Source organism: Nerophis lumbriciformis, linkage group LG10 (genome assembly GCF_033978685.3).
Source record: "Nerophis lumbriciformis linkage group LG10, RoL_Nlum_v2.1, whole genome shotgun sequence".
Classification (NCBI taxonomy): domain Eukaryota; kingdom Metazoa; phylum Chordata; class Actinopteri; order Syngnathiformes; family Syngnathidae; genus Nerophis; species Nerophis lumbriciformis.
Window position 1 is genome coordinate 35102634 of NC_084557.2, and position 18805 is coordinate 35121438.

Consider the following 18805-nt stretch of genomic DNA (forward strand, 5'->3'; position numbering starts at 1 on the left):
AAATGGCCTCACTTTATAGTCATGCGCCTATTCTGTCAACAAATATACTGCAGTCAACCTTTGCCTATCTGGAGTCACAGCTAGTGATAGTGCCAAAGAGAAGCCAGAGCTTAAAAACCCTCCTCCGTCATCAAAGTTTCCTGTTTGGCATAGATTTGCCTTCTTGGTGAAATACGTAAACGGACAAAGTCAATAAGAAAATAGCAGTGTGCCGCCGTTGTTCAATAGAAATGGGGAACAGTGCTGCACTTCAGCCAATAATGTTATAAATCAAACGGTTTACTTGTGTGCTTTGTTGCATTTTCCTAATGAAAATACATAATATTAATACAGAATTTATTTTATTTGATAATTAGATCCATTAGAATATTACCTGACAGCACTTATATATTTTTTTAACTGTTGAAACAAAAGCTGAGCAGTTTTACGTTTTGAATTTTGTTCCCTTAGGCCTCTTCTACACTAAGGTTATCCAGGGTAAATCCCACCTAACCTTATCCGTGTCCACACACAACACCGTCGCAACTCGACCAAGTACACATGCGCGGAAAAATGCGCGGGTCATAGTCACCTCTGACCTGGAAGTGTATCCTTACTCTGTGTGTCAATGTACCCGGTAGACTATTGCCACATTTCTTTTAACAGTAAACCTTGCTTGCCTCACCATCAGCAGCTGTTAGACTAGCCCTATTGTAGTGAATCACACCTGAACCATCATACATGAATCATATCTTTAATGGATGTTTGAAAGTAAACAATGTGATAAAGAACATTTTACAACAACAGGACACTGCTTGTAGGCTGAAATTGGCGGTCGTACTTGATGGCCGCAACCACTTCATGGCTTCACAATAGTTATGGAGTACAAAACTAGACGTTGCGTAATCGCTCCACATACACAGCGGACAATAACTGACGGTCTGCTTTGCCAGTCCAAATGCATTTGCTATTTTTCGTGGTCTTCCCTTGTCCACGGGAGCCCGCATTGTCGTCTCTCCTTCAACAGATGGACAAAGTTTTTCACTAAGTAGAATAACAGCTGACCTGGACATTCGAAGGTTCTCTTGCCGTTCCTCCGACACAACACACTCGGTGACAAACATATCCCACCAGGCTGCCGTTCTTCCAGGGCTTATCCAAAACCGTCGCTCAACATTGCTAAGTTGCCGTCTGAGATGTGTTGTATCCGAAATTGATGTGGGATTTTCACAAGTGTCTGTACATGTACAAGAAGGAGAAGCACAGGCATGTCTGGATGACTCGCCTCCATCTTCTAGTGGTTGCTTCCGAGTTACCGAACGGGTTGTTATGAAGCTGGGGCGCGGTCTTCTGGCGTCACTTCCTCTCCGAACTCAGTTTGTAAACAATCAGTGAGTCCATACAAAGCTAAGAGCCGGACACTCAAGAAATAGACGGCGCACTTACCCGTGTAAAAAATTGGCAGAGGAGGGGAACCTTAAACGATGGTTTAGTGTGGCTGAAACAAGGCTTAGGCTAAATAATTATTCGTTTAAGGCAGGGGTCCCCAAACTTTTTGATTCGGGGGCCACATTGGGTTAAAAAAATCTGGCCGGGGGCCAGGCTGTGTATGTATATATATATATATATATTAGGGCTGTGAATCTTTGGGTGTCTCAGGATTCGATTCAATATCGATTCTTGAGGTCACGATTCGATTCAAAATCGATTTTTTTTTTTTTTCAATTCAACACAATTCTCGATTCAAAAACGATTTTTTTCCCAATTCAAAAGGATTCTCTATTCATTCAATACATAGGATTTCAGCAGGATCTACCCCAGTCTGCTGACATGCAAGCAGAGTAGTAGATTTTTGTAAAACGCTTTTATAATTGTAAAGGACAATGTTTTATCAACTGATTTCAATAATGTAAATTTGTTTTAACTATTAAATGAACCAAAAATATGACTTATTTTATCTTTGTGAAAATATTGGACACAGTGTGTTGTCAAGCTTATGAGATGCAATGCAAGTGTAAGCCACTGTGAAACTATTGTCCTTTTTTTTTTTTTTAATAAATGTCTAATGATAATGTCAATGAGGGATTTTTAATCACTGCTATGTTGAAATTGTAACTAATATTGATACTGTTGTTGATAATATTCATTTTTGTATCACTACTTTTGGTTTGTTCTGTGTCGTGTTTGTGTCTCCTCTCAATTGCTCTGTTTATTGCAGTTCTGAGTGTTGCTGGGTCGAGTTTGGTTTTGGAATTAGATTGCATTGTTATGGTATTGCTGTGTATTGTCGATTTTTTAAAAATGAGAATCGATTCTGAATCACACAACGTGAGAATCGCGATTCGAATTCGAATCGATTTTTTTCCCCACACCCCTAATATATATATATATATATATATATATATATACATATACATATATATATATATATATATATATATATATATATATATATACACACATATTGTCTTTATAATCCGTTTTGTCATTTAACATCAATTAACATTGATGTTCATCAACATTTAACATTGTCACGTTATCGATGGGAAAATTCATTTTTAGACAATATAATTTACCTGAGCGGCTAGGAGACACCAAGAGTAACAAGCGGTAGAAAAAATGAAAGATAAAAAAAAAAAAAAAAGGCCGTAGTTTGGGGACACGTGGTTTAAGGGGTTTTCCAGCTTAAAGTAGATGAGCCTTAATGTAGCAAAAATGAACTGTAACATTAAAACCGACATACTTACATCATGACGATTGTGGTATAGTGAAGTGAAGTGAAGTGAATTGTATTTATATAGCGCTTTTCTCTAGTGACCCAAAGCGCTTTACATATTGTATGGTGTACCGTTAGACCCCTACTACTACATTAAATCAGGGGTGTCCAAACTTGAAATTTCATGCATCAAGATGATAAAACAAATTTAATGTACATGCTAAGAAACCTCCAAGTCCGAGTCCATGGTTCTCGCCCGGAAAAGGGTGGAGTGCCATCTCCGTGTTGGGGAGGAGATCTTGCCCCAAGTGGAGGAGTTCAAGTACCTCGGAGTCTTGTTCACGAGTGAGGGAAGAGTGGATCGTGAGATCGACAGGCGGATCGGTGCGGCGTCTTCAGTAATGCGGACGCTGTATCGATCCGTTGTGGTGAAGAAGGAGCTGAGCCGGAAGGCAAAGCTCTCAATTTACCGGTCGATCTACGTTCCCATCCTCACCTATGGTCATGAGCTTTGGGTCATGACCGAAAGGACAAGATCACGGGTACAAGCGGCCGAAATGAGTTTCCTCCGCCGGGTGGCGGGGCTCTCCCTTAGAGATAGGGTGAGAAGCTCTGCCATCCGGGAGGAGCTCAAAGTAAAGCCGCTGCTCCTCCACATCGAGAGGAGCCAGATGAGGTGGTTCGGGCATCTGTTCAGGATGCCACCCGAACGCCTCCCTAGGGAGGTGTTTAGGGCACGTCCGACCGGTAGGAGGCCGCGGGGAAGACCCAGGACACGTTGGGAAGACTATGTCTCCCGGCTGGCCTGGGAACGCCTCGGGGTCCCACAGGAAGAGCTGGACGAAGTGGCTGGGGAGAGGGAAGTCTGGGCTTCCCTGCTTAGGCTGCTGCCCCCGCGACCCGACCTCGGATAAGCGGAAGAAGATGGATGGATGGATGCTAAGAATGCTGACCTACTTTAAAAAACATTTTATGTTAGTTTTTGCGTTACAGGTGACCAATAGGCCAATAAAAAAAAAATATCCCTGGGCTGAAAATGGCCCATCGGTCACACTTTGGACACGCCGGCATTAAATGGTTATATTGTGAGATTGTTTCATTTTGTTGTAAACATTGTGCACATTTTGTGTGACTGCTTGTTTCAGCCATGAAGAGTTTGTGTAGTCTGAACATGAACAGCACCAAGCTTACAGCTGACACCTACGAGGACCTCAAGGTAACTGCAAGACACAGACGCTGATATTAAAGACAAAATGTGTCATTTGGATTTACATGGGGGGTTACCGATCTCTGTTGAAATGTTTGCATGTCCATAGGTGTGAATGTTGTCTATATATCTATCTATAAATACGAAGGTCCTGGGTTCGATCCCGGGTTCTGGGTCTTTCTATGTCGAGTTTGCATGTTCTCCCCGTGACTGCGTGGGTTCCCTCCGGCTTCCTCCCACTTCCAAAGACATGCACCTGGGGATAGGTTGATTTGGCAACACTAAATTGGCCCTAGTGTGTGAATGTGAGTGTGAATGTTGTCTGTCTATCTGTGTTGGCCCTGTGATGAGGTGGCAACTTGTCCAGGGTGTACCCCGCCTTCCACCCGAATGCAGCTGAGATAAGCTCCAGTGACCCCGAGAGGAACAAACGGTAGAAAATGGATGGATGGATGTATATATACATATACAATATAGGTTTGGACACACCTTCTCATTCAACGCGTTTTCTTTATTTTCATGACTATTTACATTGTAGATTGTCAGTGAAGGCAACAAAACTATGATGTGGAGTTATGTACTTAACAAAAAGGTGAAATAACTGAAAACATGTTTTATATTCTAGTTTCTTCAAAATAGCCACCCTTTGCTCTGATTACTGCTTTGCACACTCTTGGCATTCTCTCGATGAGCTTCAAGAGGTAGTCACTTAAAATGGTTTTAACTTCGCAGGTGTGCCTTATCAGGGTTGATTAGTGGAATGTCTTGCTTTATCAATGGGGGACCATCAGTTGTGTTGTGAATGAGAAGGTGTGTCCAAACTTTTGGCCTGTACTGTGTATACATACATACATACATACGTATAATGTGTGCGCGTGCGTGTCCTGTGATTTGCTGGTGATCAGTCATCTGGGGTTGGCTCCAGCTTACCTGTGACACCAGTGATGACCACTGGTATGTTTCATTTCTACGTATTATATTAGTTATTTTTTGTTCATACTGACATTATTGATTAGCATGGAACAAACTGTGGTTAAGCAGCGTAACATGTAGAAAGACACAATGTCCCGCGCACAATTTGTTTCTTTTGCAACAAATTGTCTGACCTCAAGTCGGCTGTATGAGTTTGAGTGGGTTTATTGATTACCTCACATTATATTTTTCCTTTCCAGGCCAAACTGCCCAACCTAAAAGATGTGGATGTTCGGTACACAGAAGCCTGGTGATGGACCCCCATCACATAGCATGTACGGGTAACCAGACTCTCACTAGAACTGAAAGCAGGTTATGTTCGCCAGGTGTTTGTCGCCATCATCAAAGCAGGATCTCAGACACCAATCATCACACAGGGAGAAACGGCTTGCTTTTGAAGTGTAAACCTCCCATTTTCTTAAAGTAAGAAAGCTTCGTGGACCTTGTCGCTCCCCTTCTCACTGTTGCCGTTGTATAACGGACCCTTTTTTGCTAATTTGACGAGACGACGTTCAAGGACCTTGTAACAAAAGATATCATTTTAGCTCCATCGTCCAACTGTTTTTATCTATCTCGTGATGAAGCGCTTACATTCCAGCTCTTCTCCACTCTGATCTAAGATGTAGCGATCCAATCAATTCGATCTTGCACCCTTCAATTCAAGTCCGACTTTGTTTGGGAACGGTGCTGCCTTTTTTTTTTTTCCTGTTCCGTATCTACAGAGACACACGCAGACACACACAAAAAACGGTTTGTACCTGCTTAAATGAACATATTTTTCCAGGCCTTCTGCGCTTTCATATATTGTGTGTTTATATGTAGATGAATGTCAGTAATGACATTTGAGAATGATCTTTGTAGGAGAACTGAACAGTGACAGCAAAATCTGCCCCTTTTTAAGTTGTTAGTGTACATTCTGATTCATATTTAGTAGGACTTCTGTGTAGCAGTAGCTGGGTGGTCTGGGACTGCCTCTTATTTATAAGCCTCTAATACTCTGTTGGATGTAATCCTGGCGGGGAAGATGTACACAGACTCTGTTCTTTCTTTGCTTCTTTTGGACACTTCACACACAAAGCCAACCTCTCTGTACTTTGCTACTATGCTATGGTGGTCGCATGGACTTGTTCATGTCCACCTCGAAACCAGCTAAGAGTTTGTGTGCTTTGTATTTTGGCCCGACACGGAGAAAAGGGACACTCGCCAAACATCAAACCCGATTTTGTTGCATCAAGCCAACACAAGTGTCTGACATCTTGTGTACGTTGGAAGTCTTGTGACCGCTGACTCTTTCCTGTGTTGTATTTCATCATTTCTAATCAAAATGTCGAGACACAATTCATGTATATATTATAAATGTGGGCTATCAATGAAAAACTGTTTTTTTTCTCCATCAACATTCCCTCATTTAAATGTAGTAACCGCCCTGACGCACTGAAGCCAGTCAGGTTAACCTGCTTTTCACACCTATTTTGCTCTATTTGACCTTTTTCATTTGGTTTGTGCCACCTGCAGAAAGCTCCAGGTTGTCGAAGCCGTCCACTGCGAGATATTTACTTTCCTATTTATTGGCTGCCCCGCGGTTTTCTGTTTGGTCAGTAGATTTCGGGCAATTTCTGGGACTGGGTCAAAATTTAGGACCTGGTGATAATTTTCATATCCTGTATAATGTACATAGAATTGTATATAGTCTCTCTTTTACTATGTTTAAGCCCTTTTTCTTTGTCATCTTCTTTTCTGTACTGGTTTTTGGCCTCCTCTCATTGGTAGGCCCATGTTGCCTTGGTTTTTCGCAAAGTGTGTGTGTGTGTGTGTGTGTGTGTGGTCGTTTTGTTGTTTCACACAAAGTGCACTGTAATCTAAAGGATGTGTTTTAAGGCATACTATTTTTTAGCTTTACTGATTTGATTATTACATGAATTAGACGTGTCGCTTGTGTTTTGTTGGTATTGTTTTTCAGGTTTATTTTGCATGTCTCTAATATTTTACTGGTGGTTTGAAACCGTGATATAAAGGGCCTGATCACTATCTGAATGGAAAAATCTGGTTGTTTCCGGGAGCCGCTCGTAAGATCTTGTCATAATTGGTACAGTCAAGCTGAGACTGTACTTACTCATTTGTACTATTAGCTGAGACTTGACAAAACACGATGACCACTCTATTTATTAAAAGCAAAAGTGCTGTAAAACTGCTGCCCGACTATTTCAGGAGCTTCATCTTCAATGGCCAAATGTCCTTCAGTTGCTGTACTTGTGTTTACAATTTCATGTTTTGTCTTGAGTGATAACCACTGTCACATTTGTACGCTACATGTGGACCTATTATTCATTTTGAACAACTAGAAAATAGAGAGCTGATTGGTGCAAATCTATGACAAAACCTCGGGAAATGCATGGAGGAAATAAAAGTACAGTGGTACCTCAATTTAGGAGCTTAATGGGTTCTGTGACAGACCCCTTTACTCAAAACTCTTGTATCTCCTATTGAAATCAATAATTGTAATTGGTGCTTGCCCCTCTCGAACATCACAATTTTAAGATCCAACATGACTTTTGGATAATAAATACTGTATAAAACGTTCAATATAATGTACTACTAACAATTACAATAGTTTTATGAAGTAATGTAATAATAATGTACAACATTTACCTTGGAGAGTGGACTTCTACGGTATCTCCTTCCAGCCACCTTTCTGTCAAACACACCATCAGCAGCTGTTTCATATTTTCATGGATACATGTCTACCGCTTAGATATTATTTTAACATTCTTGGTTGGCGTTAGACTCATTTTGCTTCAGTAGGGTGCAGACTAGCACTGCTAAGCTCAAATTACTTTGCCAAGATGGCGACATGCTCAAGTCATGTTTTTGATGATTTTTTATTTATTTCTTAAATCGATTAATACCATCTACTTCTTTTGCTCAACACTGTCCTTCATTGATGATTTTTTATTTATTTTTTAAATCGATTAATACCATCTACTTCTTTTGCTCAACACTGTCCTTCACACTCAATTTTTTCTTTCCCATTGTTGAAAATCAAAGTTGTGTCGATATTTTGCTCTAAGCTAATGCTAACGAGTAAGATCAGATGTTCAGATCGGCTCTTAAAGACTTCACTGTGACATTTGCTATGCCAACTAATACCCTGAGATCGTTAGGTTGTGAGTTCAAACCCCGGCCGAGTCATACCAAAGACTATAAAAATGGGACCCATTACCTCCCTGCTTGGCACTCAGCATCAAGGGTTGGAATTGGGGGTTAAATCACCAAAAATGATTCCCGGGCGCGGCACCGCTGCTCCCCTCACCTCCCAGGGGGTGATCAAGGGTGATGGGTCAAATACAGAGAATAATTTTGCCACACCTAGTGTGTGTGAGACAATCATTGGTACTTTAACTTTTGAATTAATGGCGGGGATGCTTGTACTCGCTTGTTTGCTTGCAACTTAAAGCATAGTAATTAGCCAAAAGACAGCTCTTATCTCAAAACACTAAGGGCCTGATTTACTAAAATCCTAATACTGCGCACTAGACAACACGGGCAATCTATAAAATAGCGTGTACTCTTCGTGGGTGTGTTGTGTGTGATTTACTAATACTGCGTGTGCAATTGCAATGTGATGCAGACCGCCTTCTTTGATAATAATCGATTTTTTTTTTATGCATCGCCATCCAGACATGGACGATTATAAAATCGATAAGTATACGTCAATAATTGATAACCGATTTATTTTATTGTAAATAAAGTAATGCAGACATTTCTGACTGCAACTCTTATGGTCCAGTTTTGCTCACATTTCAATGAAGTGAATAAATGTGATGGGAATTTCTGATTACAAATGCACTGTTTTTAAAAGTTGCAAGTGGTAAACGCTAATTTAGTGAAACCTAAAGAAATGTAATACTGCATCAATATACGTTGATTAGAGACGCATCAATAATCAATTTTTTAATCGCATCGTAGCTCCTGAATCGGAATCGTAACAGAATCGTGAGGTGGCCAAAGATTCCCCCCTCTAGCATGTACTATAAAGGGCATCACCACGGATACACTCTCATTTACTGCACATTCATGTTATCAGGCTGCTACAGCACCTGCAGCGTTTTGCTGTGTTTGTAAACAAGCAGGAGATATGTGCACTTTAGAAACAGTCTTGTGGTGTATTTACTGTACATTGGCACCACTTGTTTTTTTTTTGTTTTTTTACAGCTGAAGGTGCGGTCATTCGGGAGAGGCTGCACATTACTCTGCTCAAAATGCAAAAAAAATTATACTTAAATCCTTTTTTTTCAAATAAGAAATATTAAAATATACATTCTGTGGAAAAAAACGGCAAAACGCATGAATTGAATTAGTTGTAATCAGCCTCTGAAGTCCTCATAGCAGCTCTAGAAATTAAAAAATGGTATATCTAAATAATTAATGTTTAATATATATATATATTTTATTTATTTATTTATATTTGTAATAATTATTTTCCAACAATAACACAAGCCTAAACATATAACAGAGGAAAATCAAAACACACAAGACAAAGCAAATAAAACCAAACAGAACAATCCTCCCCCCCACTCACACACACATGCACACATCCATTGAGAGAAGCTTACATGAACTAGAGAAAATCCAAAATGAAAAGAAATGAAAATAATAATAACAACAACAAAAAAATAGATAATAATAATAACAATACATTAACCATCTGACCAGCACAGATCCTGCAGCTGTGTATGGACCTGTATTTTCACGTCCTTCCGACACCTGCTAAATAAAACGCAAAATAATGCTCGCAAAACAGTGGTGAGTGTTGCTAAATAAATATAATTGCATTTTCTCCTCCCAGTATTGCTTGTATTCCATCACGGGACTTCTTCCTGGAAGTGAAAAACAGTCGTGGTCAACCAAGCCAAGATTGCTGTTGTAGCAAACAGTGTGCGAACTATCTGAGTACACAAGGGGCCTAGATCTTCCTGCAAAAAAGCAGATACAAGCGAAAAATCTAAAGAAGATTTGTCGAGGGATATCAAGGATTATCCGTTGGTGGAGTTCCCAGACATGTCTAACTGTCTGGTGCTATAGACGTAATTCTACACTAGAAACTTGAAAACGCACGGAGGTCTACAACTCCTTTGTGTGTGGCTGGGTCAAGGAAATTGATATCAAGACTCTACCGGATATATATGCATCGCACGCAAAAGTGCGTTCAACTTTGCGTCCGTGTAAACAAACAGCGACTACAAGCACTCGACAACTGACACCTGTGACAAACTAACAATTACTGAAGCATCACCATATTTAATTTATGTCCTGTTATCATATGTACTCTGAGACATTTGTGTACAAAACAAACAAGATGGGAGACGTAAAAGTACCTTTCCTGACAAAGTAACATTGACCCTGACTTTCCGGTTTCTGTTTGTTAAAAATGAAGATAAAACAACATCAAGATATACTTCAATGGGAAACACTAAAGGAGTAAAGTATATTAAAAATGTATCAAACTAATCCAGGGGTGGGCAATACATTTTTACCGTGGGCCGCATGAGCAACCCGAGCACTGCTGGAGGGCCACACCAACAATATTTCAATTAAATTTTGCTCAAATTAATTTTGATATACCGTAAAACAAATAATAATAATAATAATAATTTCATTTAACCTAACTTAACTTTATACAAAAGCAGACTGCTTTTGATGGTTTTATTTTTAACACTGTCTTCCACAACACTTCCTGATGTATAATGCAATGCAAAAATGTCAATTCCTCAAACATTTTTCCCCGTCAGATTTGGACAACCATCTGTTGTCACACCTGCCAGCTTGTCCCATTTCAGTCCTAACATGTCCAAACACGCATTTACCTCTGTGAACAAATCATTACCTGTGATTGTCCCTTTAATTGACTGCATGGCTGCCAGCTCCTCCGTGATTTGAAAGTCTGCAGTTATCCCACGTAAGAAGATGAGCAGCTGGGCGGTGTCACGTACACCGCAGCTCTCATCTAAAGCCAGCGAAAAACTGTCAAAGTCGGCCGTTCTTTTCTTCAGCTGAAGCTCCAAGTTTCTAGCGATGGTCTCAACCCGCCTCATTACAGTGCGTCGGGAGAGTGACACGTTCTCAAATGTGCCCCTCTTCTCCGGGCATATCAGCGCAACAGATTCCAATAAGCACGCCTTAATAAACTCTCCGTCAGAAAACGCCTTACTTTTTCTGGCGATTTTGTGAGAAATGACGAAAAATGTCCTGACGGCTGCATCTCTGGGGGTGTGAAATTTGGCAAAAAGTCCTTGTTGGGTTTGCAGTTTTACCATCAACGCATCAGCCTCCCTTGCGCGCTCTTCATCAGACAGATTCCGGTATTTTTCCTCGTGCTTCGTCGTGTAGTGGCGATTCAAATGATATTCTTTAAACACAGCAACCCGTGTACCACAAATTAAGCACACGGCTTTACCTTTAATTTCTGTAAAGAAAAACTTGGCAGTCCATGTCTTGTTGAAAACACGCCATTCGTCATCAACTTTTCTTTTTTTAGCGTGAGCTGACATCTCGGTGGTAACCGGGCATCACTTGTCGCTGTGCACCTTCACTCACAGGTTACACCCGGACATATGTCCATAAATAACACTTTTCAAAATAAATGCAGCACAGTTGTATTGCACGCACGACATAGATGTTTTTTATTTGTTTATTTTGTAATTTGTGATTGCAGCTGTTCACATTCACTCAAAATCGCGCACGAGCATACGTCCACACGGATGTAATACAAATAACGCATTTCAAAACAAAAGCAGCACCGTTGTATTGCACACTCGACATAGATACTTTTTTAAATTTATTTTGTAATTTATGATTGGCCTCACGCGGGCCGGACAGGGACGCACAAAGGGCCGGATGTGGCCCGCGGGCCGCAGAATGCCCAGGTCTGAACTAACCTTTAACAAAGGGGTCACTGCAAACCTCTGCGTTTTTTGGACTGGGGTGTGTGCCACTTTGTCCTTGTCATTTCATAAAATCCTGCACTCTTTCGCCCATCTTGATTACCTTTCGAGGAACTCTGAAGAAACGTTTATCCTTTCCATGATTTGAATGGTTCGTACAGCCGAAAATGACGCAAGTCTTGGGCATTTTTCTTGGGAGAAAGGTTAAATGGCGCCTAGTACCAAATGAGCCGGACAGGATGTCATGATCAGCATATACAGTATTTAGCATATTAATGAAGACCCTTTTTCTGCTCACGCAATCCACTTTGCACACGTTTAGTAGATCAGCATGCTATCAAGTTTGCACATGTTTTAGTACACGCAAACCTTTAGTAAATCAGGCCCTAAGTTAGGACACTCTTAAGTTGAGGTACTACTGTACAGCCAAAATCCACAGCGGTCCCCACAGAGTTTATGTCAGTTTGGTTTGTTTTCGCACACGTTTTGTAGCAACCAACAATTTCACCGACGCTGGTTGACAGATCTTGATGTGTTTGGTTAAAGTCAAGCTGCCTGTGTTTTTTTGCAAAGATAATCCAACAGAATGCAGCTTACTTTTAGGCAAAGTTCTGCCTGGGAGCCATTTTCTGTTCAGCAGGTTTTATTTTTTTAATTGGCCTTAAACATATTCTAAACAATACAATTAAAGTGGTATATTTTTAAATACTACACTCATTTGCTATGTCACCTATGTTCTGTATTGTTCAGATAGCAAAACGTGGACATTGCTTTAAGATTTAGCTTCTTTAATGTATAAAATGTGGCAAAAAATGACTCCGGCATCCTTCAGTGGACAAAGTTTGGACACCCCTGTATTAGACGTGATAGAGAAACAGCAATTTATTTATGTCTCACAAAGAATTGACAACTTTTCTCGATCCTAATTGAGCCACTTGTTCATGTTATGGCTGGACTACAGGTGCCTATGTTTTTTTCCTATTTCTATATGTGGGGCTTTCCTCCTTTCGCTGTTGTGTTCACCCCTCTCTTGCTTTCTCAGCCATCACATGTTGAACTCACCACAAACAATCATTTAAAAAAAAAAAATCATGCAATTTAAGGAGCAAATTCAGATTTGACAAATCTGACAGACTGAAACGGAAAAAAAAAATCTTATTATCCCTTACTATATTTATTTATTTTTTGGCAGCTGTAAAGGGTGCCCATCTTGTTTGTCCTTCATTTTTGGTCTTTCTCAGCATTGATCTGCTTCTACTGCTGGGTTGTTATTATTATTGTTACTATTATTGCTGCTGCTAATGTTCTGTGGCTGTAATAAAACAAAAATGATCTTCAAGGTGATGTGAAATAATTTTAAACAGAAATAAATTGTCTGTGAATATGTTCCAGTTGTCTGTGTTTTTTTTATCTGTTGCATTACAAATTTCTCCATAAGAAACAATGCAAATATGCCGAATGGCTTCCAGCCTCGACAAAAGTCCATATTTTGGTGAAGGTTTGTACATTTAGAATATAATATATTAGGTGCTATACAGTACTGTATATCAAACAAACATAACAAGGAGGTGATGAATTAACTACTGACAAGCCAAAACAACTATGACGACAAGCTGCTGTCGTGTTTGCGCTGCTCTGGTGTTCTCACAAACAATCAGAAATCACGAAACTCCTTAACTTTAACAACCATATTGTTACAATAATAAAAAGGCAAAATCCATGTGCAGTACATAAAGCTGTTTCTGATTAACATGGGCAAAGGACTCTTTTGAGCTGCTCGACTGTAAAAAAAAAGTCTGCTTTGGCATCTTTTTCCAGAAAAGTCAGTTCTCATCACAATTAAAAACATGCTGTGCTAAGAAGCCAGCTTTCTCAATCTCCAATATGAGCAAGCACAAAATGGCTGCCAGCGGGAACCATAATGAATGAATCAAGTGTTCATACACATAGACATGGTTTGCACACGGAGGCCTATTTGGCTCGATCGACCAGTTTGTCGACCAAAAAGTTCGCAAATAGAGGTGTTTGTAAATTGAGGTTCTACTGTACTGTTGCTAATCCAGAAGGACTTTGTGAGAGCCAACGACGACTACTTTAGTACAAATGATGATCCAGAACCGAAATTAAAAGAATAACAATATTTCGGGGCTGTAAATCTAATTTTGAAATGAGCATATCTCGGCCTAACTACTGTTATCAGTTATAAAGATATTCGAAAAGGACATGATTTATGAATGCCTTTTGACATATCAGGGCCATTTAATGATGACTTGACATGAAATTATTACATATGGCTCCTTTAAAACCTTGCCTAGCTGTTTACGGACATTGGTTTTGTTTAATAAAGGAGCGAGGGCATACTTTTTAAAGATGGGATTAACATAGCTACACCGTTAAAAAAAATTAAATCTGCACAATTTACAGTAAAATGCTTGCAGCGGCGGTACAGTCACGGTCTATAGGATATTATGGTAAATTGATGTTGAATCTGTAGTTTAAGGCTGTTTTTGCTTACGTTAAATTACTATGAAAAAAAAACGGATTTATCGTTAACCTGTTTATAATAAAACCTATTGAATTTACAGTTAAATTACTGTCAGCTGTGGTTGCCAGGAATTCACTGTAAAACAAGTTAGGACCAATTTTAGTGTTGCCAGTCAGCCTTTCCCCAGGTGAAGGTCTTTGGAGGTGGGAGGAAGAACCAGAAGAGAACCCAGGCAGTCATGGGGAGAACATGCAAACTTCACACAAAAAGACCCCAAGCTTGGGAATCAAACACAGGATCTCCTCAATGTGAGGCGCGAACATCAACCACTGAAAGGGCAGCACAGGGGCGTGTTGCCCTTTCAATAACACTCGTACCTGCAAAACACTTTTGTTTCTGAGACGTGAGCAGTACATGAGGATTTTAACTTGAAAGTATTTTTGTACAACCTTTCACTGGACAACTCACATGGCCTTCTGCAACATGTTCAATGAGCTAATAAAAATGAGCCTTTAATGCTCTGTATCTGTTAAATAGCTGCTTGTAATCAGTTCCAGCACACTTAAACACACAGCGTGGTTCATTTCGATGCAGTTTGCAATGAAGCACATAGACATAACCCCTCAATGTCTGAAACGACTTGCCACAAAACGAGGCTAATGCTTTAACACAAACTAAAACAATTAAGGGATGCTGTAAATTTAAATGTACAATCTGCAAAATATTTAATTTAGACTGAATAATACCATCAATTTACAGTATTTGCAAGTGTATTGTACAAACCCCGTTTCCATATGAGTTGGGAAATTGTGTTAGATGTAAATATAAACGGAATACAATGATTTGCAAATCATTTTCAACCCATATTCAATTGAATGCACTACAAAGACAACATATTTGATGTTCAAACTCATAAACTTTATTTTTTTTTGCAAATAATAATTAACTTAGAATTTCATGGCTGCAACACGTGCCAGAGTAGTTGGGAAAGGGCATGTTCACCACTGTGTTACATGGCCTTTCCTTTTAACAACACTCAGTAAACGTTTGGGAACTGAGGAGACACATTTTTGAAGCTTCTCAGGTGGAATTCTTTCCCATTCTTGCTTGATGTACAGCTTAAGTTGTTCAACAGTCCGGGGGTCTCCGTTGTGGTATTTTAGGCTTCATAATGCGCCACACATTTTCAATGGGAGACAGGTCTGGACTACAGGCAGGCCAGTCTAGTACCCACACTCTTTTACTATGAAGCCACGTTGATGTAACACGTGGCTTGGCATTGTCTTGCTGAAATAAGCAGGGGCGTCCATGGTAACGTTGCTTGGATGGCAACATATGTTACTCAAAAACCTGTATGTACCTTTCAGCATTAATGGCGCCTTCACAGATGTGTAAGTTACCCATGCCTTGGGCACTAATACACCCCCATACCATCACAGATGCTGGCTTTTCAACTTTGCGCCTATAACAATCCGGATGGTTCTTTTCCTCTTTAGTCCGGAGGACACGACGTCCACAGTTTCCAAAAAAAAATTGAAATGTGGACTCGTCAGACCACAGAACACTTTTCCACTTTGTATCAGTCCATCTTAGATGAGCTCAGGCCCAGCGAAGCCGACGGCGTTTCTGGGTGTTGTTGATAAACGGTTTTCGCCTTGCATAGGAGAGTTTTAACTTGCACTTACAGATGCAGCGACCAACTGTAGTTACTGACAGTGGGTTTCTGAAGTGTTCCTGAGCTCATGTGGTGATATCCTTTACACACTGATGTCGCTTGTTGATGCAGTACAGCCTGAGGGATCGAAGGTCACGGGCTTAGCTGCTTACATGCAGTGATTTCTCCAGATTCTCCGAACCCTTTGATGATATTACGGACCGTAGATGGTGAAATCTCTAAATTCCTTGCAATAGCTGGTTGAGAAAGGTTTTCTTAAACTGTTCAACAATTTGCTCACGCATTTGTTGACAAAGTGGTGACCCTCGCCCCATCCTTGTTTGTGAAAGACTGAGCATTTCATGGAATCTACTTTTACACCCAATCATGGCACCCACCTGTTCCCAATTTGCCTGTTCACCTGTGGGATGTTCCAAATAAGTGTTTGATGAGCATTCCTCAACTTTATCAGTATTTATTGCCACATTTCCCAACTTCTTTGTCACGTGTTGCTGGCATCAAATTCTAAAGTTAATGATTATTTGCAAAAATGTGAACATCACATATGTTGTCTTTGTAGCATATTCAACTGAATATGGGTTGAAAAGGATTTGCAAATCATTGTATTCCGTTTATATTTACATCTAACACAATTTCCCAACTCATATGGAAACCTGGTTTGTACAATTTTTAATTATTTTCACAGTAAAGTCACGTGTTTTCTACATATTAAACCCATAGTAATTTAGGTTATCTACTGTTTCTTGGTTTGCGGGAATCCACTGCATCCACTGTGATAAAGTATTTTTGATTTTACAATATTTTTCTGTTGCTATTTAATAATTGCTTGCCGTAGTTTTTACGGTCATTTTTTTTACAGTGTAGATTATGTGATTGTAAAGCAGTTCCCTCATGCTTGTATACACTTGTATACATTCTACCCATGTGCCAGTCTTCCCAATGTGAAAACCTGGAAGCACAGTAGATGGCGCACTCAATGATCAGAAACCCCACAATATATACATGTTTATGTATTTGTTTCATCAATCATTTTTTTCGTCATGCGTTTGAACCAGTGGCATCATTAGGCCTATTTAGTGGGCCTGTAGGCTCCCCAAATTGTTTTTATTTTTACAAAATAGTGCCAGCACATTTAATATAAAGGAGCCTAAATGTGAGTTTTTAAAATTATATTGATCATTATTCACTTCCATCCATTTTCACTTACGTATGATTATTAAGACTTACGTCAAGTTTCCCTTTTAGCTCATAGTGTAAGGAAATATGCTTCATGTAGGATTATCATCATTTGATAATAATCCATCCATCCCATCCGTTTTCTACCGCTTGTCCCTTTCGGGGTCACGGGGGGTGCAATAATAATTTGTCATTGTTATATCATTATTTATATGTGCATTCCCTGTCTTAAAAAAATGTACTCCTCTGTTTCAAACATTAATCAAGGTTCCTTGAATGCACCACGGATTGATTCTGAAACTGTGGTTCGTGTACCACTTGTGGTACGCGGGCTCTATCTAGCGGTACGCCAAACAATCACTTGATTTAAGTACAGTGTTTTTTCCCCCTGTATTCCAACACAGTGTTACTGTTCATATTGTATTGTTACAGTGGCCAAAAATATTTAATATATTTGCTAAATAAAACTTATGCCTTGTTTTTAATGAATAATTAGACCTACTACCCTACTGTATTATAATGTTGGTCATTATTAAAGTTAAAATTAAAGTACTAATGATAGTCACGCACACACTAGGTGTGGCGAAATTACCCTCTGCATTTGACCCATCCCCTTGTTCCACCCCCTGGGAGGTGAGGGGAGCAGTGAGCAGCAGCGGTGGCCGAGCTCGGGAGTCATTTTGGTGATTCAACCCCCAATTCCAACCATTGATGCTGAGTGCCAAGCAGGGAGGTAATGGGTACCGTTTTTATAGTCTTTGGTATGAGAGTCAATTTTTTTCTAAGGTGGTACTTGGTAAAAAAAAAAGTTTGTGAACCACTGTCCTAGAAGTTGCTAAAGTTGCTATGGAATGCCCTCCCGGTAACAGTTAGAGATGCTACCTCAGTAGAAGCATTTAAGTCCCATCTTAAAACTCATTTGTATACTCTAGCCTTTAAATAGACCCCCCTTTTAGACCAGTTGATCTGCCGTTTCTTTTCTTTTCTCCTCTGCCCCCCCTCTCCCTTGTGGAGGGGGAGACACACAGGTCCGTTGGCCATGGATGAAGTGCTGGCTGTTCAGGGTCGGGACCCGGGGTGGACCGCTCGCCTGTGCATCGGTTGGGGACGGTTGACCCGTCTCCGCTCGGGATGGTTTCCTGCTGGCCCCACTATGGACTGGACTCTCACTATTATGTTGGATCCACTATAGACTGGTCTTTCGCTGATATGTTGGATCCACTATGGACTGGACTCTCACAATATTATGTCAGACCCACTCGACATCCATTGCTTTCGGTTTCCCCTAGAGGGGGGGTTACCCACATATGCGGTCCTCTCCAAGGTTTCTCATAGTCATTCACATCGACGTCCCACTGGGGTGATTTTTTCCTTGCCCTTATGTGGGCTCTGTACCGAGGATGTCGTTGTGGCTTGTGCAGCCCTTTGAGACACTTGTGATTTAGGGCTATATAAATAAACATTGATTGATTGATTGATTGATAAAGTGAAACTTAAAGACAGTTTTACTGCTCTTCTGTTCTGTTTCATGGGTCTTAAATTGAGCTACAACCGTGAGTGTGAGAATAAGCTGTAATTTTACCCTTAATAATAATAATAATTTTACAAATAATTTTCCCGATGGGTGTCATTTTTTCTGGCTTAAACATCCAAT

At 40.1% G+C, this 18805-nt stretch overlaps 1 protein-coding gene across 2 annotated transcripts in view; it reads left to right on the forward strand.

Annotated features, from left to right (window-relative positions):
* Positions 1 to 13201, forward strand: part of cmip (c-Maf inducing protein) — a 130950-nt gene extending 117749 nt beyond the window's left edge. For both annotated transcript variants that reach the window (XM_061969760.2, XM_061969759.2), the window contains exons 20-21: positions 3841 to 3911; positions 5075 to 13201. In XM_061969760.2, coding sequence (XP_061825744.1) covers positions 3841 to 3911; positions 5075 to 5128 — 125 coding nt within the window. In that variant the 3' untranslated portion in view covers positions 5129 to 13201. The remainder of the gene's footprint in view (positions 1 to 3840; positions 3912 to 5074) is intronic.
* Positions 13202 to 18805: the final 5604 nt, after the last annotated feature.